Source organism: Lissotriton vulgaris, chromosome 10 (genome assembly GCF_964263255.1).
Source record: "Lissotriton vulgaris chromosome 10, aLisVul1.2, whole genome shotgun sequence".
Lineage (NCBI taxonomy): Eukaryota > Metazoa > Chordata > Amphibia > Caudata > Salamandridae > Lissotriton > Lissotriton vulgaris.
In genome coordinates, this window is record NC_141698.1 from 1,126,778,463 (window position 1) to 1,126,796,243 (window position 17,781).

The 17,781-nt window shown below is 49.9% G+C and overlaps 1 protein-coding gene across 1 annotated transcript in view; it reads left to right on the forward strand.

Annotated features, from left to right (window-relative positions):
• LOC147689434 (exocyst complex component 1-like) overlaps positions 1–17,781 on the forward strand; it is a 1,248,358-nt gene that overhangs the window by 791,459 nt on the left and 439,118 nt on the right. The window contains exon 10 of the mRNA XM_086939926.1: positions 7,415–7,564. Within this exon, the coding sequence (XP_086796052.1) occupies positions 7,415–7,564 (150 nt within the window). The remainder of the gene's footprint in view (positions 1–7,414; positions 7,565–17,781) is intronic.

The window sequence follows — 17,781 nt, forward strand, 5'->3', positions numbered from 1 at the left end:
CGCATTGGGGGGCGGTTGGCTTTGTTTCCGGAGGCCTGGGCCGCGATCACATCGGACTCATGGGTCTTGCAGACCGTCCGAGGTTTTCGCATAGAGTTTTACGATCGGCCCTATCAGCGAAGGCCTCCACATCCTATCGTTTTTTCTCACGCAGATGCGCAGTTGGTCGACAAAGAGGTCTCCGACTTACTGGACAAGGGAGCCATTTGTCTTTCGGCGCGACACCCTGCCGGTTTTATGAGCAATCTGTTCCTTGTGGAAAAGACGGATGGGGGCAAACGCCCGGTAATCAACCTCAAAGAGTTCAATGGATGGTTGGTCTACCGGCATTTCAAGATGGAGGGTATCCATCTGTTGCGGGACGTGCTCCTTCCAGGCGATTGGATGGTCCGGCTGGACCTCAAGGACGCGTATCTGGTGGTGCCCATCCACCCTCCGCACCATCGTTTTCTTCAATTCCTGTGGAGAGACCGGGTTTTCGAGTTTACCGCCCTTCCATTCGGGCTTTCCTCGGCGCCTTGGTGCTTCACCAAGCTACTCCACCCGGTGGTGGAACACTTGCGGAGCCAAGGGGTGCGGATGATTGTCTATTTAGACGACATCCTGTTGATGGCGCAATGTCCCAAGAAGCTTTTGCTTCAACTTCAGCAAACAGTGTCCCTTCTCCAAAGGCTGGGGTTTGTCGTGAACGAGGAAAAGTCGGTTCTCTCTCCTTCTCAGTCTGTGGTTTTTCTGGGTTTTACGGTGGACTCGGTACAATGCACCCTGAGTCTACCCCCCAGGAAGATAGGCAAGATCCGTCACATTTTGCGCCAGACGATCTCGAGGTCTCATACTTCCCTCCGGCAGATTGCCCGGGTGGTGGGGCTGCTTTCTTCATCCATCCAGGCAATCTTCCCGGGTCCCTTACACTATCGGGCCCTTCAACGCCTCAAGGCTTACCATCTACGTCGGGGGTTGTCCTACGATCAGGTGGTCCCTCTCTCGGCCGAAGTGAAGGAGGAGCTGGCATGGTGGCTTGCTCACATGGAGGCCTGGAACGGTCGGGCGATTTTCGGCCCGGTTCCGGATTTGGTGATAGAGTCCGACGCCAGCAGAGCGGGTTGGGGCGCCCGTTGGAGAGTTCTCTATAGGCGGCGCCTGGTCATCCGGGGAGCAGGAACTGCACATCAACTGCTTAGAGCTGTTGGCGGGGTCCTTCGCGGTGCGCTGTTGGACCAAAGAATCAGCTCGTTCCTGTGTCCTGCTTCGGATGGACAACTTATCTGCTGTCCGCTACGTCAACCATCTGGGTGGACCTCGCTCCAAAGCCCTCGCAGATCTAGCGAAGGATTTCTGGGATTATTGCCTGGCACACCACGTCTCGGTGACGGCGGAATACTTGCCGGGCCGGGACAATCATGTGGCAGATTGGCACTCCCGGCACTTGAAGGACTCCAGTCAGTGGAAGCTGGACCCACGGGTCTTCCGGTGGCTGGACAGTGTTTGGGGCCAGTTCTCGGTGGACCTCTTTGCATCCCGCCTGGACCACCAGCTGCCGCGGTTCTTCAGCTGGAGGCCGGACCCTCTCGCGGAGGCCACGGATGCTTTTCTTCAGGACTGGGGTCAAGAGAGGTCGTACGCTTTCCCTCCGTTTTCGATGATTCTGAGGGCGGCGGCCCAGCTTCGCCGCCAGCGAGCGGAGGTGATCATGGTGACCCCCTGGTGGAGATCTCAAGTGTGGTTTCCAGTTCTTCTGGAACTTTCTTGGGATTCTCCAATCCTACTCCCCCGGTTTCCGCGTCTTCTTCTCAACGCGGACGGGGACCCCCATCCTCTGGTGATGCAGAGCTCTCTCCACCTCATGGCGTGGAGGCTTTCGGGCGACGCTGGTCGCTCCCAGGCCTTTCGAGAACGGCTGAGGCTTTCCTCTCCAAGGCCTGGGCCGGTAGCACGGCGAAGCGATACCGCTCGGCCTGGAATAAGTTGTCTCGTTGCTGTCTTCGACGGGGCCTGGATCCCATGGTCGCAGGCGTCGTGCCACTTCTAAATTATTTGGCAGACTCGGCTTCGGCCGGCCTGGCATATCGCACTCTCAATGCAATGCGTTCGGCGATCTCAGCAGGCCACGGCCCAGTAGAAGGTGCACCGATTGGGGCACATCCTTTTGTCTGTAGACTTTTGAGAGGCATTCGCCTTGCCTTGCCTCCGGAACCGCGATATTCGGTTCTCTGGGACGTTAACCTTGTGTTGAATCTATTTTTATCTTGGCAGCAGAATAGGTATCTGTCCTTGAAAGAGCTCTCGGCTAAATTAGCGATGCTTTTGTGCCTGGTTTCATGCAGGCGAGTGTCGGACGTGCGAGCTCTGGATGTTTCCGCGAGGATTTTTTCCCCTGATGGGGTCGTCTTCACTTTGGGGCGCCGTACGAAATGTGGATCAAGGACGATTTCCTACCCATATTTCGTTGACGTCCCCAAACTTTGTGTGGTGCAGTGCTTGAAGGCGTATGAGGAAGCGACCCTAGAACTTCGCCCTGCGGTCGAGCAACAGCTCCTGATTGCGCTGCGAAAACCGCACAAGGCTGTCTCGTCACCCACCATTGCCAGATGGGTACGGTGGATAATGCAAGAAGCAGGTATTGATACGAAGCAGTTTGGTGCTCATTCGGCCAGAGGGGCCATGGCTTCAAAAGCCTTTTCGTTGGGAGCCCGCTTGGAGGACCTCATGCGCGCTGCGGACTGGTCCTCGGATTCCACCTTTAAGAGGTTCTACTTTAAACCGGTGGTGGATATCGCACAATTGGTGGTAAGTAAGCTTTGAACTAGCATAATCTGAAGCCTCCGGTCCTGACATAGAATCGAAATTTGCCTAGCATTGTAACGGTAAGTTTCAATTCTATTAAGGACACGGAGGCGAGGATTATCCCTCCCGGGCCTTCGGTGGCGGCAGTTCCCCCCGTACTACAGTAAGTAGTCAGTTTTCCGCTACTGTAGGAGGTGGCATTGCCCTCCAGGCAATGCCACCTCCTTTTTAGATTCCCTAGGTGAAATACTGGGGTCACTCATGCTACGCTACCCTCATTTCACTATAATGGGAGACATGAATTTGCAACTGGAGTCATGTGATGACCCACACGCCACATGCTTTCAACATACCCTCAACATCTTTGGACTGGCCCAATTAGTGACCGCACCCACCCACCTAGCCGGTCACACGTTGGACGGTATCTGTACCAACCTAGGTACTATGTCCATATCCCCTCCCATCCCGCAAATATGGACTGATCATAGTCTCATCCCCTTCGCAATTGAACAAAGAGTCCAAGCTCCATCAACTATAAAGCGTTCTCAACCCTCCTTCCCGATAAATTGGAAAAAGGTGACCGACCGTATCAAGCAGAACTCCCAACCACTGGCACAGGCACCTAAGTTGGTGGGTGATGTGTCGGTCGACTCATGTAACTTTCATCTCTGGATAAATCAAATCATCTCAGACAATTCCAATCCTAAAGGTGACCGTGTGAAGTGTTCCAGAAGGAAGCTGAACGCCCCTTGGTATACCCAGGCCTTAACTGAGAGCCACCTACTTTGCAGGATAAAAGAAAGGAAGTGGAGGAAAACATATGATGAGGCATCCAGAGCCCTCTATGTTCAACAGAGGAAACTATACCTCTCTAGTATAAAATCGGCTAAAAAAGAGTATTATACTAAAGCCATCAACGATGCCCACCAGAAACAAAAAACGGTTTTCTCAATCGTAAAATCCTTCACCCACCCCAAAGCCCTACAGCCCGAAATCCCTCCCTCTGAAACCCTGTGCAACAATATTGCAAATTTCTTCGGGGAAAAAATTGCCAACATTCAAAAGGATTTCCCGCCCCCCCTGACCACTCCCATTCTACAACCCCAGAAGCAGGTAGCCGATAACCATCATTCTCTTTGCAGGTTTCAACCCGTCTCCCTACAGCAGACCCGTAAGGCGATCATGGCCTGCAAATCAGGAGCACCCACTGACTCCTGTCCCCCTCGTATACTGCATCACTTAATTGAGGCAGTCAATCCGAACATCAACGCTATCATAAATGCTTCTTTAGACTCAGGGGTAGTGCCCAACGAATGGAAGAAGGCCATTGTGAAACCCTTGATGAAAAAACAAAATAAATCCCCCACAGACCTGACCAACATGCGCCCTATCTCACTCCTGCCTGCCCTAGGAAAGATCACGGAGCAGATAGTGTACTGGGAGCTGAAAGCCTTTGTGGAGGACCATAACATTCTGCATCCACAGCAATCTGGCTTTCGCCCCAGCCACTCCACTGAAACAGCCCTTATAGAACTCTCCGACTCCATCAAGTTCCTGCAGGATGAGGGGAGGAAAGCCGTCCTCATCCTGCTCGATCTCACAGCAGCGTTCGATACAATTTCTCATGCCATCCTGATTGACAGGATGCGTGAGATTGGCGTGACAGACACAGCTTTGGCATGGGTAACATCTTTCCTGACCAATAGGTCCCAATCTGTGTCACTGGGCCCCCATCTATCCAGCGTAAAAACCATTACAACGGGAGTACCGCAGGGGTCCATACTAAGTCCATTATTGTTCAACATCTACATGGCACCCCTCCTAGCTGTGATAGAGTCCCATGGGATCCTAGTCACGTCTTACGCTGACGACACACAACTTGTAGTCTCTATCGAAAAAAACTGCACGGACACAGAGCTGCGCTTCCAGAATTGTCTCACGGATGTATTTCAGTGGTTGAACAAAAACCACTTGAAGTGCAACAGTGGAAAAACTGAAATCATACCACTAGGTAAAGATCTGCCCTTCTGCCCTAAGGATTGGTGGCCCAATGACTCAGAGGCCCCGCCTAGTGCAGTGACCTCTGCACGTAATCTTGGCGTGCAATTTGATACAGCCCTTTCCTTTGATGATCACGTCAGGATCACGGCAGGCTGCTGTTTCGGACTTATCAAATCTTTAAAAAAATTCTTTGACTTCCTCCCCATTGCATCCAGGAAATCGGTCGTGGTCGCATTAATACTCTCCCGACTCGACTATTGCAATGGGTTGATGGCTGGAGTGAAAAAGTCCACACTGAAGAAGTTGCAAAGTGTACAGCACGCAGCTGCAAGATTAGTGTTAAAACTTCCCAGGAAATCCTCAGCCTCAGCAGCATTAAATCGTCTTCACTGGTTGCCCCTGCACAAGAGGATCCTCTTCAAGCTTCTACTAACAATTTTCAAAGCACTAAAAAACATCGGTCCGAAATACCTTGTCAACCGCTTTGTTCACTATGACCCCGTACGAAGTTTGAGATCCTCCGGTGGTAACCTTACCAAGATTCCGAGGTATAAATATAAAACCAGGGGCGGAAAAACTTTCACAGTCCTAGCAGCAAGGGCCTGGAACAACTTGTTGAGACTGAGAGTCTTTTCAGGAAACAACTGAAGACCTGGGTCTATCAGCAATCTGATGCTTATGTTATGGCCACTATCTAGAGCTTCCATCATCCAATCCCATCCACACACAATTTCTCAGCGCCAAGATGCTCCTTCCGGAGCGATAGGCTGCGCTTAATAAATACTCACAAATACAAAATACTGTACAGCTATAATCTTCATTGTTCTAACAGCCATGATTTTTTCTTGCTGGTGTTCATAGGGATTCTTGTCCTTGCACCACTGACGCTTTATGTCTTTTCTTGCCAGGCAATGATGGAGCGAAACAATGCCAGTGATACTATGGCGTGACTCGCGCGAAGAAAGAGGAAGTAGTCACAGAGAGGACGTCCTTTCTAACCTGTATGGACATGGAAGAAGGACTAAACTGTGGACTGCCTGGCTTGCTGTCATGGGACTTGTAGTTTCTGATAAAAAAAATTTGTTAATGTTCTAGCCCTTTTACCTTGTTTGGAGGTTTAGGGCTTGTGTTATTGCTTTTTGGCTGCTGTGGGTTGGGTAAATAAAACAGCGAAGAAGGAAAAAGCATAATCCTCGCCTCCGTGTCCTTAATAGAATTGAAACTTACAGTTACAATGCTAGGCAAATTTCGATTCAGTGTTGGAAGTTATCTAAAAGGCCCAACCTTTCCTAAAACAATTTAGGAAAACCATCACAAGTGTTATCACCAACCGGGTATCCTTCAGTCAGTAGAACTTGTTCTTTGTTGTTGTGATCCAGAATTATGCCAAGTTCTTTCTGGTGCTGCCATCCTAGCAGGTTGGATCCCGATTCTACAATATATACTTTGCCAAATTATTCCTGCTCTTGAACTCAATTTACATCTCCTTCATTCCTAGAAGGGGTATGGGTTCCTTGTTGTACTCTGTAGGAGAAATATCTGGTTTCTGCAATGTGTTCCCTTCCTGGTCCTTAAAACACTCATAATTAATTTTTGTTCAAAGGCATAAAAAGGAGAACATGAGTCTGCGAACATGGTAATAGTTTTGTCATTTAACAATACATCACATTTTGGATTATTGACGTAGACACTACCTGTGTAATCTTTAAGCTGCAAAACATACTTCAACTACATAATTCAGGTGCAAGTGCAGGATGTCTGTGACGATTTGAAGATTTTGTGATATTGTCTTAAGAAAGTTGTTAATGAACATCTGAATTTTGCCAGCTCCCTCGTCTACTTGGTTTGGTGATTTCTGAACATCTGACAATACCAAACAGAAACAGGATTTGACTACTTCGTGAAGGCATCTACAGTCTTTGAAGGATGACTGAATTGAAAGCATAAGGGGACCATTGGATCTATGCCAGGAGTATGGTGTGTTCTATTATGAACAACTTTTACTGAATACTACTTAGGGTGCCCTGAAGAAGCCCTTGTTGTTGGGCTGAGCCTATATGCCTAATTAAGAAGAATTTGAATAAAGAATCTTCTTGTTTACACTGGAAGCTGTGGGATGAAATTGTTGGTCCTTAAACTTTAAAATGTTTGTGATTATTGCCTCTCATTCTGTTGTATTTAATTTGACTATACTGGGTGTTGTAATATTGTGCCTAGCGGCTATTCTGTGTACTGATTTGATATCTGGGATATTGTATGCACTGCCTTCTGGTTTCTGTCACCTATCCTGTCTCCGCCTTTAAGAGCTTCCAAACAAGAGTTGGGCAATGATGTATGCGTGTGGGGAGGAGCCTTGTACAGCCCCATGTAATGTCTAGTGGGGGGGGGGGGGGGGGGGGGCAGGAATCGAGCTAGAGCTATAGCACCTCCTGCTGGAGCTAAGAACTATTGCTAGTTTCTGGATTCCATCTGAGGCTAGGGAGGATGGAAGAGGAGAGGAATCAGCAGGCATCTAAAAAAGGCACCAGGAAGCCTGTTACCCAAGGAAAGTAAGTGTTGTTTCCTGGAAGTAAATCTGCACTTGTGGTATGTATTGTTTTTTACACTGTCTGCTTTCTGTCTTTGCCAGGGGGCAGACCAGGAACCTGTGCTGACTCAACAGATGGGCCGACTGACTGCGCCGAAGCATGGCCTCCTGCACCAAGCCCTGCTCCGCTACACCCCTCTTATGGCCTGGTTGCAGGACACCAATGTCTGCATCTTCAATGACCTTCCAAAGGTAACACCGCAGGCGGAAGGGTGACAGATATCTCTCCCCCTCCTCCAGCTCCCCAGGTACAGACCAGTGAAGCAGTTCTGGAGGTTCAGCCTTTCACACATAAAGGGACTTTCTCTGTTGCTACAGAAGTCTAATAGAATTAGTTCTCAAGTGACTTCCAAAAGATGCCCCATGAAAGCGCACATCAGCATCCCCACATCCAGGGGTCACAGGCCACCTCAATTCTTAGCTCACAAAATCCAAACCACCAGAGGTTCACAAGCACATAGAGGCTTCCAGTCCTTCTGGCTGGAAATCCACAGTGTCAATAAAACCATCACGTGACAGTCTTTTACAAGCTTTGCGCAGAAAACTGGAAACGCTCTCAGAAGTAATACCTCATGTCCCAGAACTAAACCTACTCCATGTTGGAAGACAATTCCGCCAGGCGGTTTAATTCAGTGTAACTCCCCTATGCTGTGGCGCAGGCGATTGGATGGGTATGAGCAGCTCAGTTGGGGTCATACCAAGAGCCAAGTCTTGAGGTCCTTCCTGAATTTGTGCAGTGTCAGGCTCTGTCGGAGGTGAAGGGGGAGATCGCTCCAGGTCTTGGCTGAGAGGTAGGAGAAGGATCTTCCCCTTGCTCTGGTGCTGTAGAAACGTGGGGCAGAGGCTAGGCAGAGGTCGGCTGAGCAGAGGTTTCTCTTGGGGGCATGGAAGGAGAGTCAGTCATTGAGGTATTAGGGTCCGGTGTTGTGGAGGGCCTTGTAGGCGTGTGTGAGCAGCTTGAAAGTTATTCTTCTTTTGATGGGGAGCCAGAGGAGGTCGTGGAGGTGTTGGGTGATGTGGTTGTGCCATGCCATTAGTCTGGCTGTGGCGTTCTGGATGGTCTGGAGCTTGCAGAGGAGTTTTTTGTTAATTCCGACGTAGAAGGTGTTGCCGTAGTCCAGTCTGGTGGTGATGACTGCATGTGTGATGGTTTTCCTGCAGTCGGGCTGATCTACTTGAACGTCTTATGTAGTATGCAGAGGGTGTTGAAGCAAGCGGAAGAGGCTGCGTTGATCTGGTGGTTTATGGTGAATGATGAGTCCAGTATGATGCCGAGGTTGTGTGCATGGTCTGTCAGGGTGGGTGGGTTTCCAAGGTTTGGGGACACGAGGTCATCCCATATAGTGGGGGTGGAGCTGAGGATAAGGACTTCTGTTTTCTCTGAGTTGAGTTTCAGGCAGCTGTTCCTCATACAGGTCGCAACGGCTTCCATCCCTTCTTGGAAATTGTGCCTGGTGATGTCGGGTTCCTTGGTGAAGGAGAGGATGAGCTGGGTGTCCTCGACGTAGGAGACGATGTTGAGCCAGTGGTTTCTGATGATGGTTGCAACGGGGCCATGTAGACGTTGAAGAGTGTAGGACTGAGGGAGGACCCTTGGAGTACTCCGCATCTGACCTATGTCGGTTCTGAGAGGAAAGGCAGGAGTCTTATTTGCTGTGTTTTGCTTGAGAGGAATGATCGTAGCCAGTCTAAGGCCTTTCTTTGGATGCTGGCGTCGCGGAGGCTGGTGGCTAGTGTGTGGTGGGAGACGGTGTTGAAGGCTGCTGATAGGTCCAGGAGGATGAGTGATGCCTTTTGGCCGAGGGCGGTCTTGATGCTGTGGTTGCTGCAGAATCTGGATTGAGAGAAATCTAGGATGTTGTTGGTTTCTATAAAGTGTGCTATCTGGGTTTGACTGCCTTCTCAATGGCTTTGGCTGCAAATGGAAGCAGAGAGATGGACCTGAAGTTCTTGAGGTCTGTTGGGTCTGCGGAGGGCTTCTTTAGGATGGGGTTGACTTTGGCGCACATCCAGTTGGCGGGGAATGTGGCTGTCTCGAGGGAGCAGTTGATAGTTTGACGTAGCTCGGGTGCGATGGCAGTGGCGGCTCGGTGGAATATCTGCAGCAGGCATGGGTCAGAAGGTGCTCCAGAGTAGATGCTCTTCATGGTCTTTAGGGTGTCTTATATCGTGAGAGGTATCTAGGTAAGAATGGTCTGTTGGGTGGCGTTGTTGGGACTGTGGGGTGGGGTGGTGCAGTGGTCTTGGTCGTCAAAGTTGTCAGAGAGCGTTTTGATCTTGAGGTGAAAGAAGAAGCGGAGTCTGTTGCAGAGGTCTTGGGCTGGAGGGACGTCGGTCGTTTCGATGTATGATGGCAAAGAGTTCCTTGGAGTTGTGGGAGTTGGAAAGGATTCTGTCTTGGATAAAGATTTTCTTTGTTGATTTTATGAGTTGGTAGTGTGTTGTGATGGCTGTTTTGTAGGCGGAGCGTGCTTCTGGGGTTTTGCTGTTTCTCTGCGTCTTTTCCAGTCATCGGCAGGAGTGCTCGAATTCTTGGTGAACCGTGGTGAACCAGTTGACTTTCTTGTTGTGTCGTCTTGTGATATTCTGGAGGGTGGGTGTGTTGGTGCAGTTGGCGATCCATTGGAGGAGGTTGCTTGCTTGTCTGTTGGCCTCTGTCGTAATTGGGGGTGGAGTGCAGGTGAGCGCGGAGGTTGGGGTGTTCTTCGGAGACTTTGCTCCAGATTCTGCATGGGAGGTGGAGTGTGTGCTTGTGTGCGGTGTGCTTCATAAAGGAGAAATGGATGCAGTGGTGGTCGTTCCAGAGCAGTTCTGTTGTGTGGCTGAAGCAAATGTTGTTTCCTCCATCAAAGATCGGGTCGAGTGTATGTCCTGAAGTGTGAGCTCGAGTGTTGACAAGCTGCTTCAGTCCTATGTTTGTGAGATTCTCTAGGAGGACGGTGGAGTTGGGGTCGCTGTTGTTGTCCAGCTGGAAGTTCAGGTTTCTGAGTAGTATGTTGTCTGTGGAAGCGAGGCTTGGGTGTGATGAGGTCGGCGATGATGTTGGTGAAATGGATGCGGGGTCCAGGTGGTCTGTAGGCGAGTGTTCCCGGGAGCATCGCTCTGGGGTTAGGCTGGATCTGGAAGCGGATGTGTTACATGGGGACGAGGCATCGTCCGAGTTGGTGGTTGTCAATGAGAGGGAGCTTTTGTGGACGATGGCTAGGGTGGGTGGTTGGAGCGGTCTTTTCGCAGAATTAGGTATCCATCGGGGATGGCGGTTGCAGAGCTAGAATTGGTCCAGGTCTCTGTGAGGAAGGCGACGTCAGGCATGTGAGTGTTTAGGAGGTCCCAGATTTCTTACGGCATGCCTGAGCAGAGAGCGTACCTTCAGGAGGATGCAGCTCAGTGGTTTGTGTGTGATGGCATCCAGTGGCCTCGGGGTTGTAGTCAGGGTCTGAAGGTGGGTGAAGCTGCAACGTTTGTGTCAGCAGGAGATTGGGACTTGGGTGTTAACAGGCGTCGAGACCTGGCAGTTGTTGTTGCGTCTGGGGTTGAGAACTTGGAGGGTGCTGGGGCCATTGGGGGACCAGGGTCCTTGGTGCTGGTCACGGTCGGGTAACGGACAGGGGCAGACGGGCTTGCCTTTGGCGCGTTCTGCTGCACATCGGCCAACATTAAGTATGGGTCGGGCGATCAGCTAGTAGGCGGGAGCAGGGACTGACACGCTGGGGGGGGGCGCGGGGGCAGCAGCGGCGGAAAACGCGGGAAGGGAGCCAGAGAGCGAAGAGTCAAAGAAGAAAGGTACAAAAGAGAAAAGAGTAGAAGAGAAAAGGGCAACCAAGAGAAAGAGGCAGACAGTGAAAGAGGGCAAACAGCAAAAAGGCAAGCACAACAGGACAGAGCGGAATAGCAGAAGAGCAGGGTGCTCTTCCACTAGACCACCAAGGATGAAGCACAGGCATGAACCTGTGGGTGGAGGAAAGCCTTGAACACCTACCTGGAAGGAGCTCAAGGGCAGAGCCTTAACAGTGGAGATATGTGGGGGAGAGCAGTGACACTGACTGAGGAGGTGAGAGGTCTTGCTCTACTTACCGCACAGCGGCTGCCATTAATAGAGTTCGGGGGGAGGGCGATTAGCTAGGAGGTGGGAGCGATACACTGGGGGGAAGGGGCCATGGGGGCAGCAGCGGCAGTGAGCGCGGGAATCAGGAAGGGAGGCAGAGAGTGAAAAGGCAAAGAAGAAAAGCACAGAAGAGAAGAAAAGAAAAAGGCAACCAAGAGAAAGAGGCAGACAGTGAAAGAGGGCAAACAGCAAAAAGGCAAGCACAACAGGCCAGAGTGGAGTATCAGAAGAGAAGGGTGCTCTTTTACTAGACCACCAAGGATGATACGCAGGTAGGAGCCCGTGGGTGGAGGAGGGCCTTGAACACCTACCTGGAAGGAGCTCCAGGGCAGGGCCTTAACAGTGGAGCTGCGCGGGGCAGAGCAGTGACACTGACCAAGGAAGTCAGAGGTCTTGCTCTTGACATCATAACACTGCCCGGATAACTGTTGCTCAGAGACAATACAATGAGGCTATATAGGTCTGCTGTTGCAAACGCCTGTGACTTGCTGCGCATGGCTGAAACCCAGAAAACTGTAGTGTGAGGTGCAAAAGATTAAAGTAATGCAGAGTTTTACTGGACATGACAAAAGGAGGGTCCGAACTACACAGTTAGGAATAAAAAGAAGCAACTGGCAGGGGAATTCCACTTAAAGCACTACTGCTGAAAGACCTTCCTAGATCCCCAAATGAAATTTAAACAATTGCAACTACATGTTGGCCTTGGAGAAGGTTGGGCCAGAAAAGGCATATGCACTTCAGTGCTGATATGTGCTTCAGTTGCTGCAAAATTCACTGCTGCCTTAAACCGTCGAATGTTTAGTACAGCAGACCCCAAATGGACTGGAGTTCCGTGAATTTGGCAAACTCTATGAGCAAGTAATCTCTATATCACTCCAGTGGTAATTTATAAAAAAGAATAAGTGCTGGGGCTCTCGTCAGGAGGCAGCTTGCACCACTCCATTTCTCCTGTTAGTGCCACCCAAAATAGAACCAACTAATAACCATATGTCCTTAACTGGTGCTCATAAAAAGCAGCAGTGTTGATGATTAAGTGCTGGTGCTGAGCACTTGAATCCACCAGCTCAAATTAACCACTGTATCACTCCAACATATTGCATCCGAAGAGACACATTGCACAACACTGTTGAAGGGGTTCTCATCCAGGGGATACTCATCAATAAATATAGCAACAGGGGAACGGAGAGAAAAGAGTGGATTTGTTCTCCCTTTTCAGATCTAAATAAACAAAGAGAATCCACATCAAGTTGTTTTTTTGGGTGGTCCCTACAGTGGTGGGGAGCACACAGTGTTTTTTAATTACCCCTCACACACCAAAAGGAACCTTGGTGTCATGCTTCATCAGTGGGGTCTTCGCACCCCTCTACGGGATGCGGCGTGCTGCTAACCTGGCGACTGCGTGGGAGCACTTTTTATTTTGGCTATGCGTGGTGCATGTGAGGTTAAGTGTGTATATATGTGAGTGGTGGGATCCGAAGTGATAAAAAGATGTTGAAAGGTACCTGGCACATGAGGTTTACAAAAAACTTTAATGGACCCCCGTGCTAGTACTGATAAAATGGTGATTGTGAGGTATTGTGTATTTTAATGTACATTACCTCGTGTGTGCGTCGACATGTTTCGAAGCTAGGCTTCTTCTTCAGGATGCAGTGCACAGATCCCCACCATACTCACGTATTTTGGAAAATACTGGTGATGAAAAAATCGGAGCCGCGTGTGGGGCAGTCAGGCTCAGTAAATCCCTCGTAGCAGGTGCTTATTAGCACTACAACCCCACCGTTTGGAGGCTCATGGTGCCAACAACACTTTGGCAGCAAGTTCTCAAATGCAGAAACCTCTAAGAGAATAAGTAGGCACATATTAGCCTTTTTAGCTTAAATATCACTTTTCTGTAAATAACCAGTATTTTCCAAAAGACGTGAGTAAGGTGGGGATCTGTGCACCCGGTCCTGAAGAAGAAGCCTAACTTCGAAACATATTGACGTACACACGAGGTAATGTACATTTAAATAAACAATACCTCACAATCACCATTTTAACAGTACCAGCACGGGGTCCATTAAAGTTTTTTGTAAACCTCACGTGCCAGGTACCTTTTAACATCACTTTATCACTTCGGATCCCACCACTCACATATATACACACTAAACCTCACATGCGCCACGCATTGCCAAAATAGAAAGTGCTCCAGCGCAGTCGCCAGGTTAGCAGCACACCGCATCCCATAGAGGGGTGCGAAGACCCCACTGATGAAGCATGACACCAAGGGTCCTTTTGGTGTGTGAGGGGTATTTAAAAAAACACTGTGTGCTCCCCACCACTGTAGGGACCACCCAAAAAACAACTTGATGTGGATTCTCTTTGTGAGAAGTTGGCCTGATATATGATGCTCACTAGTTCTAGTGATCACCTTGTATCAGTCCAAACAACCCTTATGGTGATTGGTTGTAAGTCAACCTTATAGACCAGCTATCCTAATGGTAGCATGGATAAAGCAGTCTTAGGCTAAACTCTTTTGGCATGTGAAGCCAGCTGTTTTACCACATATAACGCCTTGAATACCAGATGAAAGGACACCACACAGGTTGTTATGAAAATAAACAATTATATTTATTACTAACAAGCACCTCTGAACTCTTTATGAGATCAGAGGGCTAAGCACATGATAAGACTAATAAGAAAAATAAGGTAAGTTGCACAAATTACAATGGTGCCCTAGGGGCACGACAAACCATATACTAAGTAAATGGTATAAGGAAATCGACAGAAGGAATGGAGCTGTCCAGAGGCTGTAGGATCGCTGGGACTACACTACCCTAACCTTAGGTAAGGAGCAGGAGGCCCACGGGACGCGTGTGCAGAGTGTGAACTCACACGCGAGATGCGGGACAAAGTCAATGGACAGTACAAATTACAAAAAAGGTGAGTACGGACAGTTCTGACTGGTTACGACTAAAACGATAGGATACCTGGACACTAGGAGAGTCAATTTACCTTTGAGCACCGAAATGCTCTCGTTACCTCACCCACGGGCTGCGGGTGCATAGGTGTGAAAGTGTGTCGGGTTTCCGCGTCGAAGTCTATGGAGCCTTGAAGAAAGATGCTGCAGGCGACCAGGAAGAAGATGTCCGGAGGGATCCAAGGGTGGATCGAGGAAGATGGAGACCTGAAAGCAGAGGGGACAATGTTCACAGCCACTACCCAGATACCGGAGTGGAACCAGGAAGGAACCAGATGCTGTCGTCGCGATCAGGTGAAGAGTGGACGCTTGACTCTGCAGCCACGTGGACCAGGAGGTGTCTTCGATGACCAGGATGGAGGCACAAGCTGTCCCACGCAGGCTCTCGCTGTCGGCGGTGTTGGTTCCGGATTCGACGTCAACAGGCCATGGCAAAGGCACCCCACGCAGTGAGTGGAAAAGACGTCTGGTGCGGACCAGGAGGGTCCAGGGTGCTTCTCCTTTGCAGGGAAGCAAGGGCCAGTCTGGAGCAACCAGACCAGCGGTGTAGATCGTCGTCTAGGAGGCCACTAGCCAGCCGGCAAGTGACCAGACAACGCGTCGAGCAGCAAACAGGCAGAAGGGCTCCACGCAGATTTCGTGGATGCTGGAGGGCTGGTCTTCGGTGCAGGAGCTGTTTGGGGCTGGGACTTCTCAATCCCCAAAGCACTTCGTCGAGGATGCCTCTGAAGTCGTTCGTGCAGTTTCTTCAAGATGGCCGGTCCCACGTGTCTCGTCGCACCCACGGATCTCAGCTGTGCTGCAGATGTAAATAGAGGTCGGAGAGGTCTGGAAGTCCGGGTCATGTCGGGCTCTGAAGTCTGCATCCACTCGGGAAGACATCAAAGTGAACCGCTGGAACGCTTGATGGTGCCTGCTTGTGCGGGGTGGTCACTCCTTGGCTACAAGGGAGATTTCTTCAGTCTTCTGTGGAGCAGAACGTCGAAGTCCAGAGTTTCTTCTTGTAGAGTTTCAAATCAGGATAATCTAATCTGGAATGGGACCAGCTCCTACCTTTATTCTCCTAAAGGGGGCTGTACTATGACTAGGTCCCTCCTATGGGTGGGACCAAGAAGGGGGGTGGTTACACCCCCTATCCTTTGTCCGGTTTCGCGCCAGAGCTGGGGCTGGAGTGCACCAGCAACTGGTTTGAACCGGTGTATGAACAGGGACACCTTGTGTGCCCCAGGCATGTCTCATTCCTTTCAGGCCTGTCCTACCCAATACACAAAATCCTGTCTGGGGTGGTGCTAGAACCTCCCAAGGCAGGAAACTCTTTGTCCAGGCCTCCCTCGCTGGAAGGACTCCCAGCAGCAGGAGGTCAGACTTGTGTCTGTGGTGGCAGCATCCATTTTGTGATGCTGAGGCTCGGATTAACTTTAACCGGGGTTCACAGTTACATACATGTTGTGTCCCTCTATAAGGGTGGAATGCTACCCCAGACGCCTGAACTGGTGAGGGGGTAGTATTCCAATCCGTATGACACCTTACTCGACATGTTTTCATAATGCTATGCCAAAGTTAGCAATAACCGCGAGGATTATAATGCACTTAAGAGTATATGGTGTAGCGTTATCATGGAAACAGCTAAAGGACTTGGTTCGGAAAGCTGCAGACAGGCTCAGCTCATGCTAGAGCACCATCTCACATAATTCCAAGCACTCTGCCTCCAGGATTGTTAATATTTACAACAAGGGGTGGTGAAGGACAGAGTCTCTGAATTAAGCAGAAAGCTCTCACCTAGTCAAGAGATCAGGGCTAGATCCAACACCGTTTTTTAGCTCACTGCACCATCCCAGTTTCAGAACCTGGCTGTATGCAAATTAGTCTGTTCCTGTCCCAGTGCATGATGGGAACAGGGCAAACCAAACTACAAAAGCCAATTCTTACACTGGGAAGGAAACAAGCTCCCGGGGACCGGTTTCTGGCATTACAGCCGTCTTCGGCCCGGTTTGCTTGAATCCTGATGGTGCAATGAGCAAGGGTCTCACATCTGAGAATACCCTTCCACGCTTAGGGTGGACAAAAATATTTACAACAAGGGGTGGTGAAGGACAGAGTCTCTGAATTAAGCAGAAAGCTCTCACCCAGTCAAGAGATCAGGGCTAGATCCAACACCGTTTTTTAGCTCACTGCACCATCCCAGTTTCAGAACCTGGCTGTATGCAAATTAGTCTGTTCCTGTCCCAGTGCATGATGGGAACAGGGCAAACCAAACTACAAAAGCCAATTCTTACACTGGGAAGGAAACAAGCTCCCGGGGACCGGTTTCTGGCATTACAGCCGTCTTCGGCCCGGTTTGCTTGAATCCTGATGGTGCAATGAGCAAGGGTCTCACATCTGAGAATACCCTTCCACGCTTAGGGTGGACAAAAATATTTACAACAAGGGGTGGTGAAGGACAGAGTCTCTGAATTAAGCAGAAAGCTCTCACCCAGTCAAGAGATCAGGGCTAGATCCAACACCGTTTTTTAGCTCACTGCACCATCCCAGTTTCAGAACCTGGCTGTATGCAAATTAGTCTGTTCCTGTCCCAGTGCATGATGGGAACAGGGCAAACCAAACTACAAAAGCCAATTCTTACACTGGGAAGGAAACAAGCTCCCGGGGACCGGTTTCTGGCATTACAGCCGTCTTCGGCCCGGTTTGCTTGAATCCTGATGGTGCAATGAGCAAGAGTCTCACATCTGAGAATACCCTTCCACGCTTAGGGTGGACAAAAATATTTACAACAAGGGGTGGTGAAGGACAGAGTCTCTGAATTAAGCAGAAAGCTCTCACCCAGTCAAGAGATCAGGGCTAGATCCAACACCGTTTTTTAGCTCACTGCACCATCCCAGTTTCAGAACCTGGCTGTATGCAAATTAGTCTGTTCCTGTCCAAGTGCATGATGGGAACAGGGCAAACCAAACTACAAAAGCCAATTCTTACACTGGGAAGGAAACAAGCTCCCGGGGACCGGTTTCTGGCATTACAGCCGTCTTCGGCCCGGTTTGCTTGAATCCTGATGGTGCAATGAGCAAGGGTCTCACATCTGAGAATACCCTTCCACGCTTAGGGTGGACAAAAATATTTACAACAAGGGGTGGTGAAGGACAGAGTCTCTGAATTAAGCAGAAAGCTCTCACCCAGTCAAGAGATCAGGGCTAGATCCAACACCGTTTTTTAGCTCACTGCACCATCCCAGTTTCAGAACCTGGCTGTATGCAAATTAGTCTGTTCCTGTCCCAGTGCATGATGGGAACAGGGCAAACCAAACTACAAAAGCCAATTCTTACACTGGGAAGGAAACAAGCTCCCGGGGAC